The 22,981-nt window shown below is 35.0% G+C and overlaps 1 protein-coding gene across 4 annotated transcripts in view; it reads right to left on the bottom strand.

Annotated features, from left to right (window-relative positions):
* Positions 1-22,981, bottom strand: part of Cog2 (conserved oligomeric Golgi complex subunit 2) — a 91,497-nt gene that overhangs the window by 5,403 nt on the left and 63,113 nt on the right. For all 4 annotated transcript variants that reach the window (XM_089092129.1, XM_089092132.1, XM_089092130.1 and 1 more), the window contains exons 6-9: positions 19,724-19,838; positions 17,856-17,995; positions 12,390-12,624; positions 3,437-3,575 (exon numbers count right to left, since the gene is read on the bottom strand). In XM_089092129.1, coding sequence (XP_088948255.1) covers positions 3,437-3,575; positions 12,390-12,624; positions 17,856-17,995; positions 19,724-19,838 — 629 coding nt within the window. The remainder of the gene's footprint in view (positions 1-3,436; positions 3,576-12,389; positions 12,625-17,855; positions 17,996-19,723; positions 19,839-22,981) is intronic.

The following is a 22,981-nucleotide window of genomic DNA, read 5'->3' as shown; positions in this document are numbered from 1 at the left end:
CTGATACCTGCTGCTCTTTTTCTCGATATACGAAAAGCATTCGACTCATTAACACGCAAGATTCTTCTTTGGAAACTATCCCATATTGGTATAAGAGGGAATGCTTATTCTCGGTTTCTATCATATTTATCTGGTCGAGTCATCTCGGTTGATCCGCACTTTTCTAACCCTTCGGGAATAGAGTTTGGCGTTCCAAAAGGATCTGTTATTGGGCCGATGCTCTTTTTAATCTACGTCAATGACCTTATTAATGCAGTTCAAAATTTAAAACCTACCATTTGTTGTCGTCTTTGTCAACCAGCATCCATCACTAATTGTGACAGGAGTTCGTCCTTACCGGATGCACTTATTGCTTTTGCTGATGACAGTACTCTTAGCACAGCTGGTAGAACTGAGTTTGATCTTCGTTCAAAGATAAATGCCCTTTTTGAAAGAGTTATCCAAAGGTTTGATGTAAATTATCTTGCCTTAAATGTCCGGAAGTCATTTTTTCACATTTTCTCCAGAGTTTCAAAGGCTTGCTTTGACTTAAATGAAATAAACGTATCAAGAGGTTCCCTAAGTAGACCTAATACGTTCGATTCCTAGACATCTTGCTTGACGAAAATCTTTACTTTAAACATCATATTGACCCTATTTAAACGAGAGTCCCCAGGAGTCTTGGAATCCTTAGAAATCTCAAACACATATTTCCAGGGTCGATTCATAGAATTTTGTTGTAGAGCCTAATTTAATGTTATGTTTCATATTCCTTTCTTATTTGGATGTCAACAATTCCCTCGTCTCTGATGCCACTTTCAAAACTTTATGATAAAGCAAGGACTCTTATTAAGGAAACTAACCGATCTTCACTTAAACCCTTGCTAGATTTGTAATCTCTCTATTTTCTTTCTTGCTCTTTTTTCATCTTCTTACAGTTGCACGGCCATCTTCCTGCTGTTCTATGTAATAATATATCTTTCGTTTCTGATCAATCGACTTATCATCCCCGCACTTCCAGCAATTTACAGATTCTTCATACTCCATCAGTGAGGTCTAACTTCAACCCTCTGACAACTTGCAACAGGATTTGTAACACGCTCCCTGTGTCTGCACGAAGCTGTATATTCATTAATGATGTGACTCAGGTAACTCGGCTTAGTACGATTAGATTGTTTGAGGATGGTGTAAAGTTTTACAGCGATATTTCATTCCTAGTCGACGTGGCTCTTCTACAGAAAGACTTAAATGCCAGGTTTAAATTCCAGGGTATAATTCAAGTTAAAATATTTATTAACAAGGGAGAATGTCAAGTGGGGAATCATTTAGAAAAATTAGAAGCATGCCAGAATCACACTGGTTATGTAGAGGTAAACTCTGCTGATGTTATCAGGGATCTCGGTGTTATTTTTGATAATCACTTGAAAGTTTAATAAACAAGAATCAGCTGTGTGTAATAAACAAAGTAGACTAAAGTTTGCTTTATGTCAAAAGGATATTCAGAAGATTTAATATGAAAAGATTTACTACATTGTGCAAAGCTATGGCATGACCTGCTGTTGAACACTGTTCATCTGTGTGGTATCAAACAATAAAATCCTAGTCAGGGCTCATTGAAAAAGAGCAGCGCACAACGGTACCTGCTGTTAGAAGACTAAGAAAAAGTGCAGCGCACAAAGATACCTGCTGTTAGAAGACTAAGAAGACTTTTTCTTAGAAGATTAAGAAAACGTGCAGCGCAAAACGATATCTGCTGTTAGAAGAGTAAGAAAAATTACAACGGAATGAAGCAACGTGTTAGTTTAGCGTGCGTTAGTTCGTGAAGGATAAACAGAAAGAAAGAGTTGAATTCACACCAGAATTACTTAATTTAATTGAAATTGCAGATATTTCACCCTAGAATAGAAAGTGTTATTATAGGGGACAAAGCAATATCAGTTTCAGGAATGATATAAAGAAGCATTTAAGAATTTTTTTAAAGTACTTTTAAGAATTTTATAGTGCTTCCTCCTGGAGAGGGTAACCACTAAATAAGAGTCGTTTTTGTAATATCATGGTTGATTTTAAGATAATGCACCCTATCCCCTCTAATGGTTCTAGATATAGCCCAAAGAATGCACAAAACTGAAAAAAAAATAGCCAGCATAAATGGTTATTAGCTGCCAAAAACTCCCCATTGCAGCCTTTTTTATCGCTTCTCTCTGCTTCCAATATTGGCAGCACAGATTCAGCCTCCGCAAACTCGTTTTGGGATTTTGCTCTCGAAAGTGTGGTCTCACACCAGACCTCATTTATTTTCTCAACTCCCTCCGTTTATTTCCACGGTAGCTCGAGACTCCGGCTCTCTTATCACATATCTATGACGTCATTCAAAAATCCATGTGTCTAAATTTTGTTCATGATTTTTTTTGGGGGGGGGGGGGGGATTTACGTAGTCATAGCCATTCTCATAATTCCTTTAATATTCTGTAAGATCTTAAAATTCCTAGCACTGTTATTTTATCTAATTTTTAGTACAGACACGACCAAACGAGCGAACAGTCATTCAATTTCATATGTATAGAATACACCCAATAAGGAATACAGAAAGAGATACATAAAGGGTAACAGAAAGGGATATGCGGCGGAGAAAGTGGTATATGGGGATGTGAATCCAATATGATACGAAACTTTGACATTGTATTATTTTCTAGGTGAATTTTTTCTGCGACAATTCAAAAATACGCGACAATTTCTATTTAAAGTCGCTTGAAACATTTAAGTAACGTTTCCGCAAAAGTTACATCATTAACTGTAGCTAAAATTTTGAAAGTGTAATTAAAAATTACATCATTACAATTTTCACAAATAAAAATTTGTCATACATCTATGCCCTTCGCAACCAAAGGTGTGAAAAGTTAACAAAAAGTGAGCAATTTGTAACAACTACGGAAAAGTATTGCAAAACACTCTACTAAACCCTTTTCATATTTTCATTTTCATATGTATATCGCTCTATATTCCTATTAAAAAAAAAACTTTTATCATATAATTATACTTTAGAATTGTCTATTTCCAAGGATAGCTTCAAATATGCCATACCTTTAAAATACAAAGCCCAAAATGTTCTCACTATAAATATTGAACCTAGAAATTTTTATCCAACTTGTAAAAATGTAGCAAAATGCATATAAACAAATTTTTGATGTTTTTTTTATTTTATTTTTAAATCCTCAGAAAAAATATACCCTCGCCCCCTCTGAACAAGATCCTGGCTACTGCATTGATAAGAAAATAAACTTTTGGGGGAGAAAATTTTGAGCGATGTTTCTTGCCGATTTAGTGACATTTTCTTTCAAGAATCTAGTGAATTTTTTCTTCACCTAGTGGCAATTTTGTAGACACGTATGGCAAAATCATCTCTTAAACACTGCGTATTAGCCTACAATTCTTCTTATTCAATAGTCTTTACTCTCACCTTGTAATTTTGACCAAAGCTGATTTCCTGGATGTTGCGATTTTACGAATGCCATTTCTTTCACAAGATCAAGCTTCCTATCCAGTTCAATAATATCTGCATATATCTTAGTCCAGTCTTCAATAGCAATTTTAGCTCCCTATAAAATGAAACATTTTAAAATCATGGTTGCAGTGAAATATGAAACCTAGTAAAGAGCGAGCTACAGCCCATAATGCCCCAAACGTTTGAAGTTGTACCTTAAAAAACTGTCTAGTGCAAAAACAAATTCATTTGAATCTGATTCAGGAATGGTAACTATTTGGAATCACAATAGTCGAAAACCCCACACCCGAAAATTACGGTCCCCTGCCTTGAAAAACAAGGAAAATAATTTCTGTTTTGCATAGGAAGCATTGAAGTGTATCCTTTTTCTTCCTAGTGGTGATCTCTTCGATCCAGTAGCCATAGAATGTTGAAAGAGGGATCGTTTGAAAGGAAATTCCAAATATCTAGTGTTTTTTTAAGTAGCAAAAAAAAAATCATACCACAGCTCATTTTTTGTCATTTCGTGCCACAACACATCAATTTCTGTCCAAATCAAGTCAAAATGCCAGAGAACGGAAATTATAAAATATTCAATTGATGTTTCATTTTGTTTTAAGCATTTATTAATAATTTACACAAATGACCCCGAACAGCTAAAGAAAAATGCATGGAACAAGAAACAGCAAAACTCACATCGATTTGGAAAAGAAAACAATATCTGCTGTCAGAAACTAAGCAAAATTACAACGGAATGAAGGAACGTGTTAGTTTAGCGTGAGTTAGTTTGTGAAGGATAAACCGAAAGAAAGAGTTGAATTCACACCAGAATTACTTAATTCAATTGAAACTGCACATTTTTCACCCTATAATGAATAAGTGCTATTTTAGCGTCTGAAAATATACACAGGAAGGAGAAAAGGAATCCATGCCAGAATTTCATAAAACCCTTGAATGAAACGAAGTTATTTTGGCGTCTGTGAAAGATAAACAAGAAAGAGGAACTGAATTCATGCGGAAAAAAATATGTGCAGATTTAGCATCAATAAGCCAGAAAATTTATCTTTATACTTTAACGCCTTATTTCACTCTGACTTGCGTAAAGATTTTATATCTTCCCATGTAATAGTACATTCGCCGATTAATGTCTCAGCATCTATCACTGATAGTTCAATCAATGTCTTCCCCAACATTTTCGACAGCGAAACTATAATTCCACTCAGGAGAAAAACGGCAAAGGTCTGTACTACTCTCTAATACCCAAGTAAACAAAAATAATAAACAAAAACAAAGGGTTACATTCTTTAAATTATGATTGAATCTACTTAATTGTGATTTAGGTTAAAGTTAATTGATTAATATTATTTACATTTTGTAACTTAACCAAATCTTCTTAGCTGCATTATAACAATGAACTAATTCATAAAGCAAACAGAAAAAAGTGCTGACTATCGCATTCTTAAATTTTGCAGTGGTAAACTGCGGATCAAATATGGACAAAGTTCCAAAGCTGCAGCAGAATTCGACAGAATTCCAAAAGCTACCAAATCTGCCAAGAAATTTTGGTTCGCCACGAAAACTGCCAAGAAGTTTTTGCTACTGTGCTACCCCACTGTTTCCACGGTAGCTGCAGAAAACCGCGAAACTCAGGACAGATAAATAGGAGAACTACGTGTAAAAATTTAAATTGTGTGAAACTGAACTGTTCGTTCTTTTAATTAGCTTGAAATTTCGCACAGAAGAACCATTCAAGGGAATCTTAACTTTTTGTTCTGTTCACTGGTTTAATCTTGCACAGGGAATCCAATTAAGTTTTGGAAAGATGAGTAATCTATCTTTCCAGAAATTGCAAAAATTAAAGAATAACGTGACTGGCTTGCAAAAATGCGACACAGGCAATTTCAGTGACATTGACATTTGACATTACATTGACTGGAAAGAAAAGAAATAAAATAAAAACATACTTTTAAGTCATCTTACTTTTTCACTTTGGTTTACTTCTCTTTATCTTCCAAAATCCTGCACTTAAAACGTTTGAATTTTAATATATTCAAAATAAGGGTGAAATGGATTCTCAGAAATCGGTTGTATTAACCCAAGAGATGAATTCACTAATGATCTGAATATCAATTTTCAAGAAAAGTTCTAATAAGCAGCCGCATTTTGGATGAATTTAATTCCATTCCAGCTAAAAATTTTACCCTTTGAAGGGTTCTGGTTGAATCCTAAATCCTCTGTAATGTCGTGGGTTTTTTTTTAAAGACGGTAGAACATTATAGTAATTCGAAAGGTGCTTCGTTACAAAACGCAGATTTTATGATGGAGTGGATGAACTCAAGAGGAACTCTTACGATATTTGGCTATTAATAATGGCTAATACTTCAAACTACTCAGTCTAGCTTACAGAGGATAAAATCTAAACTTCACAGAAACCTTTCCTAACAGCTACTAAATTGCTCCAACTTCAAATTGAACAACAAAAGCTCGGTAACAATGATTCAGCTACAAGGAATACTACTACCGCCAAGTCATCACAGTGCCAAATCGTCTGAGGCTAACATGGCTGCAAATACACCTTCTTCAGTCCAATCTGCTCATGGCTTCACTCTCGAATTCCTCCTAGAAGATTCTACTTGCGTATAATATTTTATGTGACTCCATTCCACTAAATTCAAATATATGCGGCTTTCCACTATGGATGTTGAAGAGTAGTCAAGATTCAGATCACGTCAGTTAATGTGTACCGCTTCTCTACCGTAGTATCCAAATATTACTTCTTTAAACCACGAGCACATAGTTTACCTGTTGCTCCATCAAATATTGACACGAACAGGATTCCCATTCCCCATAAATTTTCTATCAAGAGATAGTTTCTCCATTAGCATCATCTACAGTGAGTTTTTACAGCATGGGTTGGACTTTTCTATGAAATACAAGAAAAGACAGAAACGGAAAGTATGGAAAGACTAAGCGTGTTCTTTAAAGTTGCACTTTTACCATATAATTATGCTGGTTGAGATTAACAAAGTCTAAATAGGGTTTTTAATTGTGATAATACAACTTTCCAGAGGTCCACGAGCCACTCTTAGGGAGTTCATGAGTAAGCTATAAAAAAAGAAAATCTTAAAGGACTGGTTTGCAAGTGACCGAAATTACAGAATGATGTCACTGGAGTGGAGTCATCCCATTGCATTAAATGGCTATACATTCGTGTGCCCCTGTTTAGCCATCCTCTACCCATTTGACTGACTGTATGTAAAAAAAACAAGCTGTATGAAAAGTGTGGTTCTATATTACTTACAAGGGCTAAAATGAATGAAAGGTTGAGATAACTATGACATGCTTTACGCATGAAGGATGACAGATTGACAATGCCGTTCTTTTAGGCCATCTATTTAGAGAAAAACGAAAAGCTTCAGAAAAGAGAAAAACCACCGCAGTCGTCTCGGACGGGAAGGGGTCCATAGGAAGGATAGAAGGAAAATAAGAATTTCTCAGGAAGAGTGAAGGCTTTAATAGATTGTGATGGAGGAGGAGAGAGTACTAGCCACAGGCGGATTGGTGCTGCATTGATTTGTTAGTAGTAGAAGTAGTCAAAATTATAACAGCTGCGTGTTTACAATAAAAAATTGCAATAACATTTTTTTTCGATTTCTTTCTTTTAAAATGGCATAATTTGCATTACTTTTACAAATTAAATGTATTGATAAAGTGATGGTATTTGAACTAAAAGTCTTCAGTCATTTCTCAGGAATGACTACAACAAGAATATGGGGAGGAGTCACAACAGAACCTCAGCGAAGGCCAATTTTTAGTCACGAAAATTACTGAGAACCCTATAAATTTGTCTTTTATTTTTTGCAGGTTACGAGGAATTGTTTTGCTCTTAGCCCTGTTTTGTTGCGTCTGTTTTGTGCTTTTAGTAAAGTACCCTTTTAAAATTTTTTCAGAACTCTACAAATACAAGGAACTATCGATATAAAAAAAAAAGATTTTTTCTTACTATACAGCTTTACGAGACGCATTTGCAACTTTCGGTTACAGTGGAAAAATTTTTACTTTTGAATTAGTTCATATTAAATGTAATTTGATAACATTCATATAGTAGACATGTAATAATACACCAGAGCAATATGGTAGACCAGAAGGTAAAACTAAGAAGACAAAGAAGCTACAAGAAAATAATTGAACAACTAAATTAATGAACTGATTAGCTACAACGATACTCTTGCTTTTCTTGCAACACTCGTAAGTTTCAAAAATGCCCTAGATAACCCAGCCACAAGACGCTTTCAACCCATCAATTGTAGATCAAAATTAGTTTACTTCAGGCACCTATATCTCAGAGGTTCCTACTGTGGACTTTCATACTGAACATCCGAACCAATACGTCCACTTTAATTTTCCGATAATTATTAACGTTTTTGGTGCTTTTAACGAAACTATTAACGTTTTCGGTGTTTTTAACTAAACTAATCAACATTAATTTTGTCAATACTATTCCAAAATAAAGGAAGGGATTGAAAGAAATATGAAAAGAAGTATTTATTACTGGAATTTCAGAGCTGTTGAGTAGTCTGTAGAGTTTCTATGTTTCTATTAGCCAAAGTACGCAACTTCTAATAATCCAATTTTTGGCTTAGCTTTGCTTTCTTATATCTCCAAAAAGCCTTAGACTTGACTGAGCAAAGTATCATGATCCACTAGCTATTAAAAGGCTTTGAACTGGACAACTTTCCGGAAAATATTTAAATAGCCTTCCACTTCAATAGACCATTTTCAGAATGTTTCTTTTTTTTGTAGCAACACAGTGGATTGATCTCTTCTTGGCATTATAGGGCATAGGGTTCAATCCCCGACGCCAGAGGACCGACGCAAGGACCTTTGTAGTCAGGAGGTGTCGTTAATTCATAGAGTAGACTACATCATTTTTCAGTCAAGTATCAAAATGTCAAAATATCTGTTTTAGTTATCTCCATACTTATTTTGGTATTCTCGAAAGTCGCAGCAATTCTTTTCATAGTTAATATCCTTGGCAAGGGCTTTCCGCGGAGACATGTTGTCATGTGTTGATGTGTTATAATATTGTATGTGTGTGTTATTTGTAAAGTTGTATATGTGTGTTGATGTTTTGTTGTATTTTTACAAAAATATTATTACCAGCCCACTTAAGTATTTTTTTACCAAGTTGTTCATGAGGCAGTGGCAGTTCTGGCTTCTCTTGCACTCAGGGCAAATCTTGATTAGCCCTCCCGCTCCCTATTGCCTCCCAAAAGTTTGCAGGCTAAATTTTAACAAAACCTTCATTTACTAACAAAAATTTTTCATTTGCTATATAACTTTCAGCGGTCTTCCTGACTTCCATTTACCTCTGGAAAATTATTACTTATCTCGTCTCAATTGATCGCTTCTAATTCTTCGCGTTCTGGGTTTATTAATGCAAAATCATTTAGTCGCTCCCCAACCATAGTCAATCTGAGGTCCATTAATATTAATCTAAGTTTACTAAACGACCTCTCTTTACTGGCCACTGATACTGCAATTAACTGCACAATCCGTACTGCACAATTAATTCTAACACATCTATAGGTTTCTTTAAGGCGTCGGTGTTGAAATATTTTTTTTTATATCTTAGAGTTCGTGGAACAACCAAATGGGATCTAAATCATCGAAAAATTTTACTTGTATTGCAGCTTACTTTTATTTTCAAGGAATGCTGATGAAAATATGGGAAAAATGAAAATTTTGGATTCGACTTGCTTATAGTTACTGCCAACTGCGCCCTTTAGATTATTTTAACAAAAAAACACATTTCAAAAATTACAAAATGATTATAACCATTAGATTATTTATTTGAAATTTTGTGCCCCTAAAGTTTTTGCGCTCAGAACGGGTACTCCCTCTGTCTCCTCCCTAAAACCGTCTATGTGATAAGGTGAATCAACTTGACACAAAGGTGAGCATGACCAAATAAGATACCCCTACCAATAGCTTCTTCATTAGTTTTCTCCTCCCCAACACCCTATTGCATGACTGTTACCAATACCTACTGGTGCCATCAACTTTATCTAACCAACAAGGACCATTTTAAGCAATTTCAATTGGTACATCTATATTTCTAATCGCTATCATCACTAACACTCTTATTAAGTTAAGTGCCCTAGAGCCTATTCGTTCTAGAATCTTCTATCCCTCCAAACAACCTTTGAAGTATACACACCTTGTGTAGAGTCGAAGATTTTTGATCGAACTTGTAATAGAAATGATGTGATTAAGAGGAATTCTAAAAGGATTATATACTGTGATCGTAAAATCAAACTTCCTCTCAAACTTACAAATGCATGCCTTACCATTCAAAAATAGAAGAGCCAGCGTTTGCCAAGTCCATCAAGACTAACCCATTTTCTTGTTCTCAGACTTTATTTCTCGGCCTTCACTGCCTGATATACTTATTCATTCAGATTTAGCTTCTTCGAAAGTGCCAAATATTCACATGGTCACAGCTGCACTCAAGGGCTAAGCCACATTCCCTTTGCGACACTTTCCAAATAACTAATCTTTTGCTCTCTCTTTCTCTTCCACGCTATTTAACGGGAGAAATTTCTGCCCCTCTTCTTCTCTCCTTCCTACCTACTAATTTTGTTTAGCTCGATTATAACCATATATATAGATATTTTGAAATTTATCTGACTGACAGGCCCACGTTCTGCTCATGTTGTTACTGTTTTAATTTGTTCTTAATTGTTGAGCTAAAATTTTTAACGTTCTATATGAGGTATTAAAGATAAGAAAAAAAGATTTTTTTTTCAACTGAAAGTTAGGAGCAACTTTGAAAACAAATGAAAATCATTTCAAATTCGGGGGACTGCCCCTTCCATAACTTTCGCTTTTTTATCCTAAGTCTTAAAGTTCCTTAAAAATAATTCTCATTCAAATTCAACAGCCCTCACCTTAGAGCAGTCTTTCTTATGAAATACGGCATACTTTAGCGTAAAGGGCAAGAGATGAGGAAGGGGCAGCCCCTATAATATATGGAATAATTTCTGTTCGTTTAAAGCTTCAATGTTGGTCCTTACTTTCAGTTGAAAACAACTTTTTTTCCTAATTTCTGACCGTTTTCAAGTCTTGCCAGAAAGTCCCTCCCCCAAGTGTAAAGTTTCCCGTGAAAAATTCTCCCCGAAGACTTTCCTCCTCATTCAAAATTCTTCCAGTGGACCCCCCTCCTCCAAATTGCAAAACTTACAGTCCTTTCCCAAGGGTCTGTGAGGGGCCACGTCATACCGAGAGGTATAGTTATTGGACCTCTCAACTATGCTAAACAAATTGGCAGTCTCAAAATTTTGATAAGATGTCTTTGGGGGGAAGTGGCGTAGGAGGGGGCTAGTTACCCTCCAATCTATCTGGTCACTTAAAAATGGCTCAAGAACTTTTAATTTCCATTCGAATGAGCCCTCTCCTGATCTTCAAAGACCTTTAGTTCCATATGACCACCCCTAAAAAAAAACAAAACCGGATCTGGGATCTTTCTTCGGGCAAAAATACGAATTTCACATTTTTATATACAGGAACTTAAATCTCAACAATAGGGTTCTCTGATATGCTGAATGTGATTTTCATTAAGATCGCTTGACTTTCTGGGAGTTTTTCCCCTTTTTTCAAAAACCTAGCAAATTTTCTCAGGCTCGTAGCTTTTGATGGGTAACATTAAACTTAATGAATTTATGTATTTGGAACCAGCACAAAAATTCAATTCTTTTGATATTTTAATTATTATTAAAATTCATTTCTTAACTTTCAAGGTTACTATTGGGCTGAATCGCTCTTTACTTGCAGTTCTTAACCATGAACTGTTTGAAAATACAAATTCAGCTGGCGCATAGCTACTGATATCAATTAGCGTATACCATCCTATATATTGCTTTACACGTGATGAGAGGCACAGATGTCTATGTCTTAATGTAAAAAAAAAGCAACCAGTTGCGTTTTAGAGAGCTATTTTGCTAAGATTATTACATAAAAACACCTTGCTAATTACAATAATATTTCTATAAGAAATATTCGGACACAAATTTTCATTATTGAAGCAACAAAATTTTAATAAAGAGTTGCATAAAACGGCCTGAGAAAACAAAATGCATGGCTACCACAGACTCAACCCAGAGCATCACTTTCGGAGACCAACTCATAGAACAAGTCGTTCATTTCAAATACTTGGGAAGCATAATAGAAAGCATCGGTCAAGCCAATTGGGCGTTCAATAGATTACAGAAAGTTTGGCGGTTCCAAAGCTTCTCTATACGGCTAAAGCTACGACTCTTCAATAGCAATGTTATGCCAGTGCTGCTTTACGCAACCGAAACTTGGTACCTGAACCAGGAACTAGAGAGAAGAATACTTGTTTTCGAAAACACATGTCTTAGAAGAATTCTCAACATCCGTTGGCAGCAAAGAATAACAAACCAATCCATCCGCGCCAAGACGAGCCACCCTCTTGTGACATATATCTTAAGAGTTCACCAATGGAGATACCTTGGCCCCGTACTATATATGGACAGTCTCCGACTACCAAATGCAGCGCTCCATTGGCAGCTATCGGGTTCACGCCGCAGTGGCAGACCCAGAAACACCCAGCGTCGAACGTACCAGACAGATCTCAGTAACCTGCAAGCATCAATCCAACCTCAGCGGGAGGACATATTGCCAGCAGCAAAACTGCAGGAAGATTGGCAGCTCCTTCTTGATACCCTAGGTGCCTCTGGAGACACAGGCGGATCTAAGGTAAGGGCTAATATATCGATATCTTCATTTTTTTTTGTTATTATAGGCATACCTCGTTTGCAAATATGCCAATTTACTTATAGTCAATTCCTCAGTTTATTTCAGTCACCATTTTATTACATATGATTTTTACTTGTAAATTGAGACTTACCATTTCAAGCAATCCTTGTAACCATGTATTATATCTTGACAATAGTTGAAATGTTAACTTCCAGAATCGGTGAGTCAATGGGGATATAAACACGTTTGGAGACCAGCATGCTTGTAGCGATGACCATAAAGCACTCGTCAATGCAAGTTTGAAACGATCACCAGTAGAGGTTGACATGGGGATGTTGAAAGGGTTTTCTAGAGCTAATTCCAGTTCACCAGCAATCTCTTGAAACCTAATTCAGAAATAAGTTTTGTTGAATAGAATATTTTTGAAAAATATAGTTTTCTTTCAAATTATAAACGAAGAGATAGCAATCACTCAGGAAAAACCATGTGCACGATACGGGCTAACAATGCAATTAGTAGACTAATGTATCAAGCATGGATTTATATCTAAAACCTAGTTTCGGGGATTGGTCGGCGCTGAGCAGCGATATGAATTGGTTATCGAGTATTAAACACGTATTTGGCGTCGATACATTTCGAGCATCGATATATAACGTGATTTGGTTTTTATCCTTAATCAATAACCATTCAAGAAAATGAAGGAACGGCAGTGGTGTTGTAAGTGCTATTTCCAGCTTACCAGCAACCTCTTCAAAACTGATATGGAAACATGTTTTATATAATAAAGTAATATAATTGCAGACATACTCTTTTTAATTGTTTTCTTTTAAAATAGCATAATTTACCTTACTTTTACAAATTAAATGTAATGATCAAAGTGGAGGCATTTGAGCTAAAAATCAGTTATTCATTTATGAGGACTAGTCACAGCAAGAATATGGGGAGGAATCACATAAAAACCTCGCGCAGGCCCATTTTTGGTTTTTGTGTTACAGCAATATGGTGGAGAAGAAGGTAAAACAAAGAAGAAAAAAGAGCTACAAGAAAATGATTGAATGAGCACATTAATAGACTGAATAGCCACAGCAATACTCTAGCTTTTCCCACGACATTCATAAATTTCAAAGAGGCACTACAAAACCCAGTAGTCAGAAATCCCTCAATTCTAGCTTCAAATTGATTAACTTTCGAAGCCTGTAGCTCGAAGGTTCTATCTATGGACTTTCATTCTGAAAATCTGAACCAACACATCCAATTTAGTTTTAAAATATTCTTTGTCATTGCTATTTGAAAATAAAGAAAGGGTTTAAGAAAAATTTGAAGAAAAGAAGTATTTATTGCTGAAATTTCAGAGCTACTTCCTAGTTTTTAGCATTTCGATTCTTAAATTCATACTTTCCCATACTTTCACTGATTCCTTGTGTTATCTTACGCAACCTGGAACAATCAAATTATCGGCCCAGCTTTGTTTTCTTAAACCTCCAAAAATCCTTAGCCTTGGCTGACTAAAGAACAGTATCATGATTCACTAGCATTTAAACGACTTTGGACAAGAAAGCTTTTAGACAGATGTTTAAACTGTCTTCCATTTCAATACACTATTCAAAGTATCTTTTTTCTGTGCTAGCAAATTGATTTCTTCTCAGAATTATGGGTTACGAGGCTCAATCCCAGATGCCACAGGGCCGACGCAAGAACCTTTGCGGTCAAGATGCGTCTCTAATTCATAGAACAGACTAGATCATGTTTCATTCAAGCATTAAAACGTTTAAAATATCTATTTTAACACTCTCCCTACTAACTTTAGATACGTTACCTAAATTTTTGTTATGGTTAAGAACCTTGGAGAAGAATTTTTGCAGAGACAGAGATTGGTTGATGCCTCGTCAGTCCTCGGAATTTTTTATAAGAATGTTGTAGCCAACTTAATTTGTTTGTAGAATATTGATAATTCTAAGTAAATAAATTATATAATACATTGAATATTTGCATTTTAGGTGACACTGATAAATGAAAATTCATTTTATTAGTCCCGAATCACATTGCATCCAGGATCCCAAGCTATTCTTCATCGGCATCATCAAGATAGCGTAATCTACAGAGGTTAGGGTACGTTATTTTGATGTCGAAAAATTTTCTGATATTAGAGATTTATTATTTTTAATATTACATTACATTATTACATTGGATAGATAGATAGATAAGATAGATAAGTGTATTTTAAAGCCAAATATACGGCCATGGACACAGTAAAATTACATAAACGAAAGGCACAATTAACATAAACCTTGATCAGCGAACATCATAAAACGGTTAAATGAAACACTACATTAACCTACTAATAGTACTTAATACTTCAAAACACAGTAATTAAAAAGAACACTTAACACTTGGAAAAACACATAAATAAAACATTATATCTACTTTCTACTAGGATATTATTATTATTATTACTTAACAAAATTTCCAGATACCTTGCTATTCTACAAAAAAAAAAAAAAAAAAAAAAAAAAAAAAAAAAAAAAAAAAAAAAAAACGACGCGACGTACTATTTAAGACACCTGGAAGTGTCAACTGATTTTTTCCAAATATCCCTAAGCTTATCGTAGAGAGCCCCTGGCACCGGATCAAGAAATGCACTAAATAATCCTCTTTAACTCTGCAAAGCGGGCAAGTATGTCTGTCTTCATTGGAACATCTTTCTTTAGAATATCTTTTAAATATTGCGCCAAGTGGTAAGCAGTTAGTCCTGAGTTGCATCCACAATGTCAAATATCTAGCTGGTAAATTCAGCTTAGTATTAAGGTTAGCATCTGGTTTTGTATTAAATCAGGAGTTAAGCAGGATTGTGTTCTATCCCCTTTATATGGATCATTTTGATGGACTAAGCTTAAGATGTGCAAGAAAGTTAGTGGAAGGATTTAGAGATGAACAGAATAGAAAAAGTTCTTTGTACTGCGAATATGCATATGACCCAAGCACTCTTGATGAAAGCGTGAGCAAAATGAATAGGCTTTTAGTGGTTTTGCGAGTAAGGGTGCTCGAATAGGTAGGAAAATTAATGTTAAGAAGACTAAGTCGCTAAGGCTAGGAATAAGTGAAGATAAAAAGGTGACGTTGGGTAATGAAAAGACTGATCAGGTTGACAGCTTCACTTACCTTGGTAGTATTATTAGTAAAGATGGTGGGAGCAGTGATGATATTAAAAGTACAATAGACAAGGCTAATGGTGTTTTTTCACAATTAAAAAAAGTTTGGAAGATTGGAAGATAAGTCTGCAAACCAAGATTAGAATATCAGAAGCTACAGTGATGACAGTGGTCAAATATGAGTCTGAAGCATAATGAAAGAATGGTTGAGGTGGCTAGGGCACGTTGTGCGGATGAAGGATGACAGATTGCCGAAGATTGTTCTTTTCGGCCAACCGTCTAGGGCTAAACGGAAAGCAGGTCTTCCCCGTCTGGGGTGGGAGGACGTCATAAAGAAAGATTTAAAGAAAAGGGGAACTTCGTGGGCGGATGTGAAAAGGGAGGCTTTAAATAGATTGGGATGGAGGAGGAACGTGCGTAGCTGTGTTGGCCTCAGGCGGCTTGGTGCGGCAGTGAGTTGTTAGTAGTAGTAGTAGTAGTAAATTCAGCTTAAGGTAAAACTCCTGCCCATAAACCACCTTAACATCCTTATAAAATTTTAGTGTTTCTAATGTTTTTTTTTTTATCTCCTCACTCCATTTTTGGATCATTTGATTCTCTAGTACTATCTTAATTTCATTCTCCCAATTTGCATTTATATCCATTGGTCCTCTACCTTCATTCTAAACAAAAGAAAATCCTGTTTTGTTTAAAATATCTTTTAATTTTAATGACCACGATCTTTTTTTTCCTCTGCGAGAGTAAATCTTCATAAGCTGCCTTAAGCAACCTGTCACTCAGAAACTGGAAGACTCTCAACCAAAATTTTATCATTGAGACTAGTCTGTAATGTTTTAGTGGCCATATACCTAGATCGCCATTTAAAAACTGGGAATGAGCTGTTCTATGCAGCCCAAACAACCTCTTAAAATACCCTAATTGAATACTCTCTAGCATTATTACATTACTATTACTACATTATTATTAATATTACTATTACATATTTATTACTTTCTAATATTAGAGAAACTTTCTAATATTACAGAAAAATGAGATAAAAGACCTCCATTACTCCTCCCGAGATCAAGATCTGAAACTGAGACACTCATTTTCGACATCAATTTGAATATTTCTGAATAAATTACATGCAAAAAGTGATATTCCTTGTTGTTCAAGCCAGGGGATTGTAATAAAACCGCTGGAACCATGATAACTCTGGAAGTAGACCCCGGCGCCACGCCGTTGCATCGACCGAACGCCACCAACGAGAGGCCCGGTTCACCGCTACTGAAGTGTCACAACGCCGCTGGCGCGCCGCACGCGCGCCCCCACCAGCAGAGGTGGTGACGGTTGGCTAGCTTTGAACTAATTTTACGGCAATTCCCTATTACGCCAAACGTGGATTTAGACCCTCTCTTTTCTCATTCTGTTAAGTATTTCAGTTTTTATGATATGGAATAAAGCACGGCTTGAACCACCCCTGAATTTTAGGGGATTTCCTCGAATATCATCCAATCACGGTGCCACCACTAGTGATTTATCACTAATGACTATCCCTGCCAAATATTACTTTGTATACCATAACTCTTCCCTACTCTCTTGTTCGTTAATTTCCGTCTCTTGTGTTACTTTGTATATAAACCAGACAGGTACAATTGCAACATACACGGTTCTTCATATGTTGACAGAAGTCTTTATGAAACTAAATAGAAAAACAATTTTTTTTAATTGAAAGTAAGGAGCGGCATTAAAACTTAAAATGAACAGCAATTATTCCGTATATGAAAGGGGCTGTCCCCTTCTCAACGCCTCGCTCTTTACGCTAAAGTTTTTTATTGTTTTAAAAAGAAGAGTGGTGAAAAAGAGTGAAACTAAAGTAGAGCGGTGAAAGAGAGCGCCGCCGCTGCTACTTTTGCCCCCGCCACCGCCGGTCTTCTCTTATCGGCGCGGCGCCGCGGTCCATCTGGCAGCTAAGTAGTTGTTTTAGCATAGATGAGACCTTGCCAGTCACTTAGAGAAATTGTTTCTCTGAAATCAAACGATTTAGAAATGTAACCAGAGTTTGCAAGTCTTTTAAAACAAGCAAGCATTAGTAGTCTTTATTATTCTAAACTACGATTTTTGTTTAAAAGTATAAAATCAAGATAATATGGGATGGAACCAAGCAGAAGCTTTTAAAGATTTTCAACTTCTGCTCTTATTGTATGTACATCAATTCAAGGTCAGCAAATACTTCAGTAAAAGAATTTATTAAAATTTCAAAAAAAAAAACTCAGTTTGTTTATGAATTAAAACCCATAAATTTCCTTTTAGCTTCACAAGCACTCCAAGCAGTTGAGAGCTTACCTTTAAATACTTAAAGACTTCCCAAGCACTCGGGACACATGTGAGCGAATCTTTAAATGTTTAAAAGTACAAAGAGAACTTCTGAGTGTATCTTTGCCCTCACAAGCTTTGCATTTAGGCCTGAGATAATTAAGGATATTTACCTTGCTTGATAATATGCCGAGTAATTCCATCCATTTTTTAAGGCTAAATAATCTTCTCGCTGCTTCAGGGGTTCAATAGTCCCATAGGAACCACAAAGGTCTTCATACCAATTTAAAAAATTCATAGTTAAAATGTATCTCTGGAAAAGAACATGTTACGATAAAATAAAAAAATCATACCAATATATTTAAAGAATGTGATACCTACCTGGCCTGTTTTAAGATACAAAAATATACATTAATCCTCAAATTTGTAACATTAAAAAATTGACTTAAGCCCCTCCTTATAGAAAAAATCAACTGATTTCTGAGGATAAATTTAACAAGCCACATGTATTTAGACAACACGCAACATTTTTTTTTATTATTGGTTTTATATTGACTTTTATTATTATTATGCAAATTATGCAAATTTTTATACAAATTATGAAAACAGCTTTAGGCCCATCTATTACATACTAGAAATAGAAATGGAAGATAGGCCACATAGGCCTTCATACCAATTCAAGAAATTTATAATTAAAAAGTATCTCTGGAAAAGAATGTGTTAAGATAAAGTTAAGCAATCATTCCAATACGAGAATACAAAACCAGCCTAGCCTCCCCCCCCCCCTCCTTACCCTTTTTTAAGGGACAAAAATATACAGGAATCGTCGAATTTTGTAACTTACAACAACAAAAAAAATGTACTTTTTGTTCCTGGTATTCTTTTTTTTTTTTTTGCATATTACCTTGATCATATGAACTTCGAGCCTCCAATAAGAACATTATAATTAGTAAAATAAACGTGTTCAAAATGTGACAAAATTTGAAAAAAGGCGACACAAATTATCAAAAAGTTGAAAAAAAAAATAAGAACACGCGCCACAAAACAAGAACTAAATAATAATAAATAAAAAAAACCAAAACAAAAACATATGAAAAGACACGATAGGTGAAATTGGTTTTAAAATAAAAATAGAGAAGAGGATTGAGGCAAGAGGTTAGAGACAGAGAAGAATGAACATTGACAGAAGTTGTAAAAAAAACGAAAAAAATTGTCGAAAAGGTAAAAAACAAAAAAACAAAAGAGAATAAGAACACACGTCAAACCCTAAAATTCAATACAAACAAATAAGAGTAAAACATCAAACATATGAGGACGTAACATGTCTTATGACATATGAGGAAAAAAAAACAAGAGGGAGTAGACAGGCAGGAATAAGAGAAAGAATAGACAAACATGACTCAGACACACAGGATATGACAAGTGGGTAAAAAAAAGAAGAAAGAGTAGATAGGCAGGAATAATGGAATGAATAGACAAACATGTCTCAGACAGACAAAATATGACATGTGGGTAAAAAAAAGAAAGAGTAGACAGGCAGGAAGAATAGAAAGAAAAGACAAACATGCTTCAGACAGACAGGATATGACATGTGGGTAAAACAAAACAAGAAAGAGTAGACAGGCAGGAAGAATAGAAAAAAGACAAACATGCCTCAGACAAAAAGGATATGACATGTGGCAAGAAAGAGTAGACAGACAACAGACAAGATATGACATGTGGGTAAAAAAAACAAGAAAGAGTAGACAGACAGGAAGAATAGAAAGAATAGACAAGCATGCCTCAGACCGACAGATATGAGATGTCGGTAAAAAAAGAAGAAAGAATAGCAGTGAGGTAAGTGGATGGAAGGAAACGAAGACCAATTCTTGATCAGCTCAGTGGTAAAAGGAGACTTATTTTAGGACAACTATCTATGGGAGGGGGAGGTGTACATTAACGCAGGAATAAACAGGAATTTGGTAAAAATAATCAAGGAAACCTGGATTCAAAACCCAGTACTATTCTAAAGATTTTGTATTTTATTAGAAGAATTTTGTACCTTTTGGAAGTGGTCCATATCTAAAGTGGAAAAGAGGGAGTCAAAATCTTTAACTTTTGCAGCAATCTCCGGCCACAAAGAATTGATTAAAATTGAGAATGTGCTTCCCCTGTAGCTAAAAAAAGAAAGAGAAAAAACAATTACACATACGAGACTCTGTTTTTTATAGTTACGAGCTACATGAATTAGAAGCTTTACAGCAATAGGGTCAATCAAATAACTCAATTAAAATATGATCAATAATGTTTTGATCGATCAAAATAGTTATAATCAATCCTAATGTTGCAATCGAACAATAATGATGATCAATCAAAATAGGATCAATTAAAAATGTTGTTCTTTTAAGTACCACTGACACCATAATTAAATCTAATTCTTTAATTTGGCTAAATGGAAACTTACACAACCATATACGTCTTAAAATATTAGGAAAAACCGGGAATTTAATTTTTAATTAAAACAATTTTCAATTTTTAATTCTATTTTTTACACTCACAGGCGCTTAAAAATAAGGAGAGAATTAAAAATTAAACTTTAAAAAAAGTTTAAAAATAAAGAACGTGTGTAAAAAATCAATAAAATATATATGATTCATGGAGCTCTAGAAAGTGTATATTTCGCGATTACTTTAGCAAAAGAAAACAAAAGCATTAATAGGTAGTAAAGTGAGTAAAAATACAGTGACTGCATGAGTGAAATAGTGTAAAAATTAATGGCTAACCCTAACATCTTAATAAAAAATAGGAACTGGAATAAGCTAGAATTATTAGCGAGGCATTAATTCGCTCAATATTGAACTTATTCAAAGCTTGAAATTATTTAGTTGATTTACTCATAAGAGCATCTTTTTGGAAAGATCAATTATCCTTCTCAAGTTATATTTATCCCTTCCAATTATTTATTCCAAAAGCGCCACTTTTATCACTTAAGTTGTATCACATAAAGTACAAATATCAAACTAGTTGTTTCACTTGAGAATCCAGGAAAAACAAAAAAGAAATGACACTTCCAAGTGGAGAAAAAGGAATTATTTTGAAATAATACCCTATCAGCCCATGTAGGAATAGCCATGAAATATTGTGTAACGGAAAACTCAAGACATATAAGGCTTAAATGATTATTTGTGGGTATCTGCAATATCTTTGAATTTTTAAGTTCGAAAAGCATTATCGAATTTACGAGTTAGTTTCTACATATTAGTTCCACGGCTCGGTTTGGAGACACTGTGAAACTTTGCGCACATATTCTGACCTTTAATGTTTTGTAATAACCAAAAGAAAAATCGAAGAGAAACCTGGTTTTCAGATATGACCTGAGATGAAGCCAAGTGGCAAAAATGTTATCATTTTGATGTCCTTGGTACTGAAATGATCATTTTGCTTACGAACTATTTCTTTAATCATGATGATTACACTTTATATGATACATAATGATCATTATGATGATAATTTTCCTTAGCATTCAACTTTCATCCAGTCAATACCACTTAATTGGCTTCAATTTCTTTCCAAGAGTGCGAACCAAGTGGAGAGCCAAGAGAAAAAATAAGAGCGATGTTCAATCCACAATAGATGAGCAATCAGATGCCGGGCGTTCTCTCTTAAGAAAACATTAGCTCCGTATAAAAGAGGAACCACCTTAAGAGCTGGATAGACTTATCATTTGTCGTGCTAAAAAGTACCGTATTTATTCACACCACCCATCAAAAAGGAAATCTTTCCACATTAACACTCATTTTGAGTTTTTTTTTTTTTTTTCACTTTCTTATTTGAATTCGAGAGATAGATTCAATAAAATTGATTAATTTCATTTCTGGATTGCGAAAATACTTATAATAGAGAATTGATTTCTTTCATTCGTGGTGGCTTGGCTGAATAATATTTTTTTTTTCGTTGAAAGTACCCATTCAAGTAATACTACTGATGTAGGATTATTAATAAAGATGGTGTTTACATCAAAGGCATAGAAAGTGGAATGACCTAGGGCATGTTTTTTAATCGCAGCCAAGGAAAGGTTTGGAAGAGCTAAATTTTTCAAGATGAATTATCGAAGGATATCTTTAGGCACTGGTTTTAATGAACGTTCATTAGACGATAAGCTATATGAAAAATAGTCCGACTTCTTTACTAGAAATTACACGGCAAAAAACCTAAAATGGTCAAGTCAGGTTTTACAAATCAATGATAATAGATGGCTGAAAGTCATGCTTTTTGTAATATTTCAGAGGTCAAACGTAAACCAGAACGCTGTTAAATGGGGTTGTAAGAGGTCCCAAGAAATGATCCAAAGGGAAAAGTTTTAAGCACAAAGTGGTGAAAGAGGGGTGTGCACAGCTGCGTTGGCTTCAGGTGACTTAGTGCTACAGTGAATTAATTTGTTTTCCAAGAAATATTTCAGGTTCATAGAAGCAGTTGAACAGGTTTCAAGTTTAAATTTGAATCAAGGTTATAATCTACTCCTAGACTTTGAGATTTACTGGTGAGGTTTTGCCTCTACTTTTTGTCACCATTTCGTTCCTACTTCGTAAATATGGAATTAAAAGAGGACAAAAAAGGCACGAGACTACGTCCTGGGTATTAACTATGAAGGTACACGAGCAGCAAAACAAAGCGGTAGAATACACCATCCAAGCATTAAAAGTGGTCGAAAGGATTAATTAAAGTTTTAAATTTGGTCTTCAGAGGGTTTTGATTCTTAAAAATGTTCTGAATGCATGTTTGTCGAACAACGTCACATTCTAATTTTTGAAACAAGTATTTCAGCCAAGATTTGTAACAAAGTTTGCTACTAATTAAAGTGAAACTTATTCTAATAAGACAGGTTGCAGAACAGAAACCACGACAGATCAAATCCCAATATAATGAACCTTCCACAAAAACTAGGCAAGTCTCGTAAATTATGACTGAAGTTTGCTTTCTAGTCCCAATTCACAGATCTTTATTTCTGGTTGTGTTTCATAATCTCTAGTTTCTAATTTAGTGTTTATAAAAATACCTGTAGAGAGAGAAGGCAGATACCCTTGAGGTTGGAACGAAGGCCCCCCTTGGAGAGTGAAAAATAGTAGTCTACGTTACAACTGTTTCATTTTTGCAGCCCATCCTCTGTTAAAAAAATTATTTGACCCCCCCCCCCCCCCCCAAAGAGGTCAGACCCGTGTGTATCTATGCTTACAAGGTTAGAAGAATAGCATTGCAAAGCAGAAACAAATTCACTATCTAATAAAACGGCCTATCTAGTGAAATGCTAAAAAAACAAAAA

The sequence above is a fragment of the Artemia sp. Qi Xiang Cuo genome, chromosome 7 (genome assembly GCF_049724085.1).
Source record: "Artemia sp. Qi Xiang Cuo chromosome 7, ASM4972408v1, whole genome shotgun sequence".
In the NCBI taxonomy this organism is placed as follows: Eukaryota; Metazoa; Arthropoda; class Branchiopoda; order Anostraca; family Artemiidae; genus Artemia; species Artemia sp. Qi Xiang Cuo.
Note: the sequence above shows the minus strand (reverse complement) of the source record. Positions and strands in the feature narration are given on the sequence as shown.